Below are 1370 nucleotides of genomic sequence, written 5' to 3'. Positions count from 1 at the left end.
TAATAAAAAAAAATAATGACCCTCTAATATTGTATAATAATAATAATGACCCCCTAATATTGTATAATAATAATAATGACCTCCTAGCATTGTATAATAATAATAATGACCCCATAACACTGTATAATAATAATAATGACCCCTTTATATTGTATAATAATAATAATGAACCCCTAGCATTGTATAATAATAATAATTACCCCCTAACATTGTATAATAATATAATAATAATGACCCCCTAACATTGTATAATAATAAAATAATAATGACCCCCTAATATTGTATAATAATAGGAATGACCTCTATCATTGTACAATAATAATAATGACCCCCTATCATTGTATAATAATAATAATGACCCCCTAACATTGTATAATAATAAAATAATAATGACCCCTAATATTGTACAATAATAATAATGACCCCCTATCATTGTATATTAATAATAATAATGACCCCCTATCATTGTATAATAATAATAATAATGACCCCCTATCATTGTATAATAATAATAATAATGACCCCATATCATTGTACAATAATAATAATGACCCCCTATCATTGTATAATAATAATAATGACCCCCTAACATTGTATAATAATGACCCTCAGCACTGCAGACCGGTGACACACTGCGCTCCTCCCGGGAGCTGCACTGAAAGCCGATTAGTGTTTGTCACGTGACCCCTCCTCGGCCCCCCGCAGGGTGGGCACTCACTCTCTGATCCCCCGGTCGTACCGTGCACACGGGTGGGCGGCGGAAGTAAGTTGCGGAGTGGCTGCACGTGGGAAGAGTTGTAGTACAGAAGACGATGTGATCCCGGAGTGACAACGCAGCATCTGAAGCCTCGGATCTCCCGCACAGTGTACACACACCGATCACCGGCACTGCCAGCCGTGTAACGATCGATAACTTCTCGCATGCCTCAGGCAACGTTGTCACCGGCGCAGTGTCATAGAAGGCAGCACCGACCGTGATCACCGGTCACCTCTATGCTACCGGCTGCCGGGCTCTGATCATACCGATCCCCGGGGAGCGCTGCTGGGGGAGAATGTCCTAAGGGTCGGGACCATGCAGAAGAGTGTCCGCTGCAACGAGGGCCACGCTCTGTACCTGGCACACCTGGCCCGCAAGGAGGGCACCAAGAGGGGCACACTCAGCAAGAAGGCGGCCGAGACCAACAGGTGGCACGACAAGTGGTTCGCCCTCTTCCAGAATGTCCTCTTCTACTTCGAGAGCGAGCAGAGTGCCCGACCCTCAGGATTGTACATGCTGGAGGGGTGCAGCTGCGACAGGGTACCCCCACCTATAGTGACCAGTGGGGGCAAGGAGGCCATGGAGAAGCAGGTACACCCTGGGGGGGGGGGGG

At 45.3% G+C, this 1370-nt stretch overlaps 1 protein-coding gene across 1 annotated transcript in view; it reads left to right on the top strand.

The window, feature by feature from the left end:
- Nucleotides 1-719: 719 nt before the first annotated feature.
- RASGRF2 (Ras protein specific guanine nucleotide releasing factor 2) overlaps nucleotides 720-1370 on the top strand; it is a 155208-nt gene continuing 154557 nt past the window's right edge. Inside the window, exon 1 of the mRNA XM_072416210.1 lies at nucleotides 720-1348. Coding sequence (XP_072272311.1) covers nucleotides 1073-1348 — 276 coding nt within the window. The 5' untranslated portion in view covers nucleotides 720-1072. The remainder of the gene's footprint in view (nucleotides 1349-1370) is intronic.

The sequence above is a fragment of the Pyxicephalus adspersus genome, chromosome 6 (genome assembly GCF_032062135.1).
Source record: "Pyxicephalus adspersus chromosome 6, UCB_Pads_2.0, whole genome shotgun sequence".
Taxonomy (NCBI): Eukaryota; Metazoa; Chordata; class Amphibia; order Anura; family Pyxicephalidae; genus Pyxicephalus; species Pyxicephalus adspersus.
This window is presented reverse-complemented; position numbering and strand designations above follow the sequence as displayed.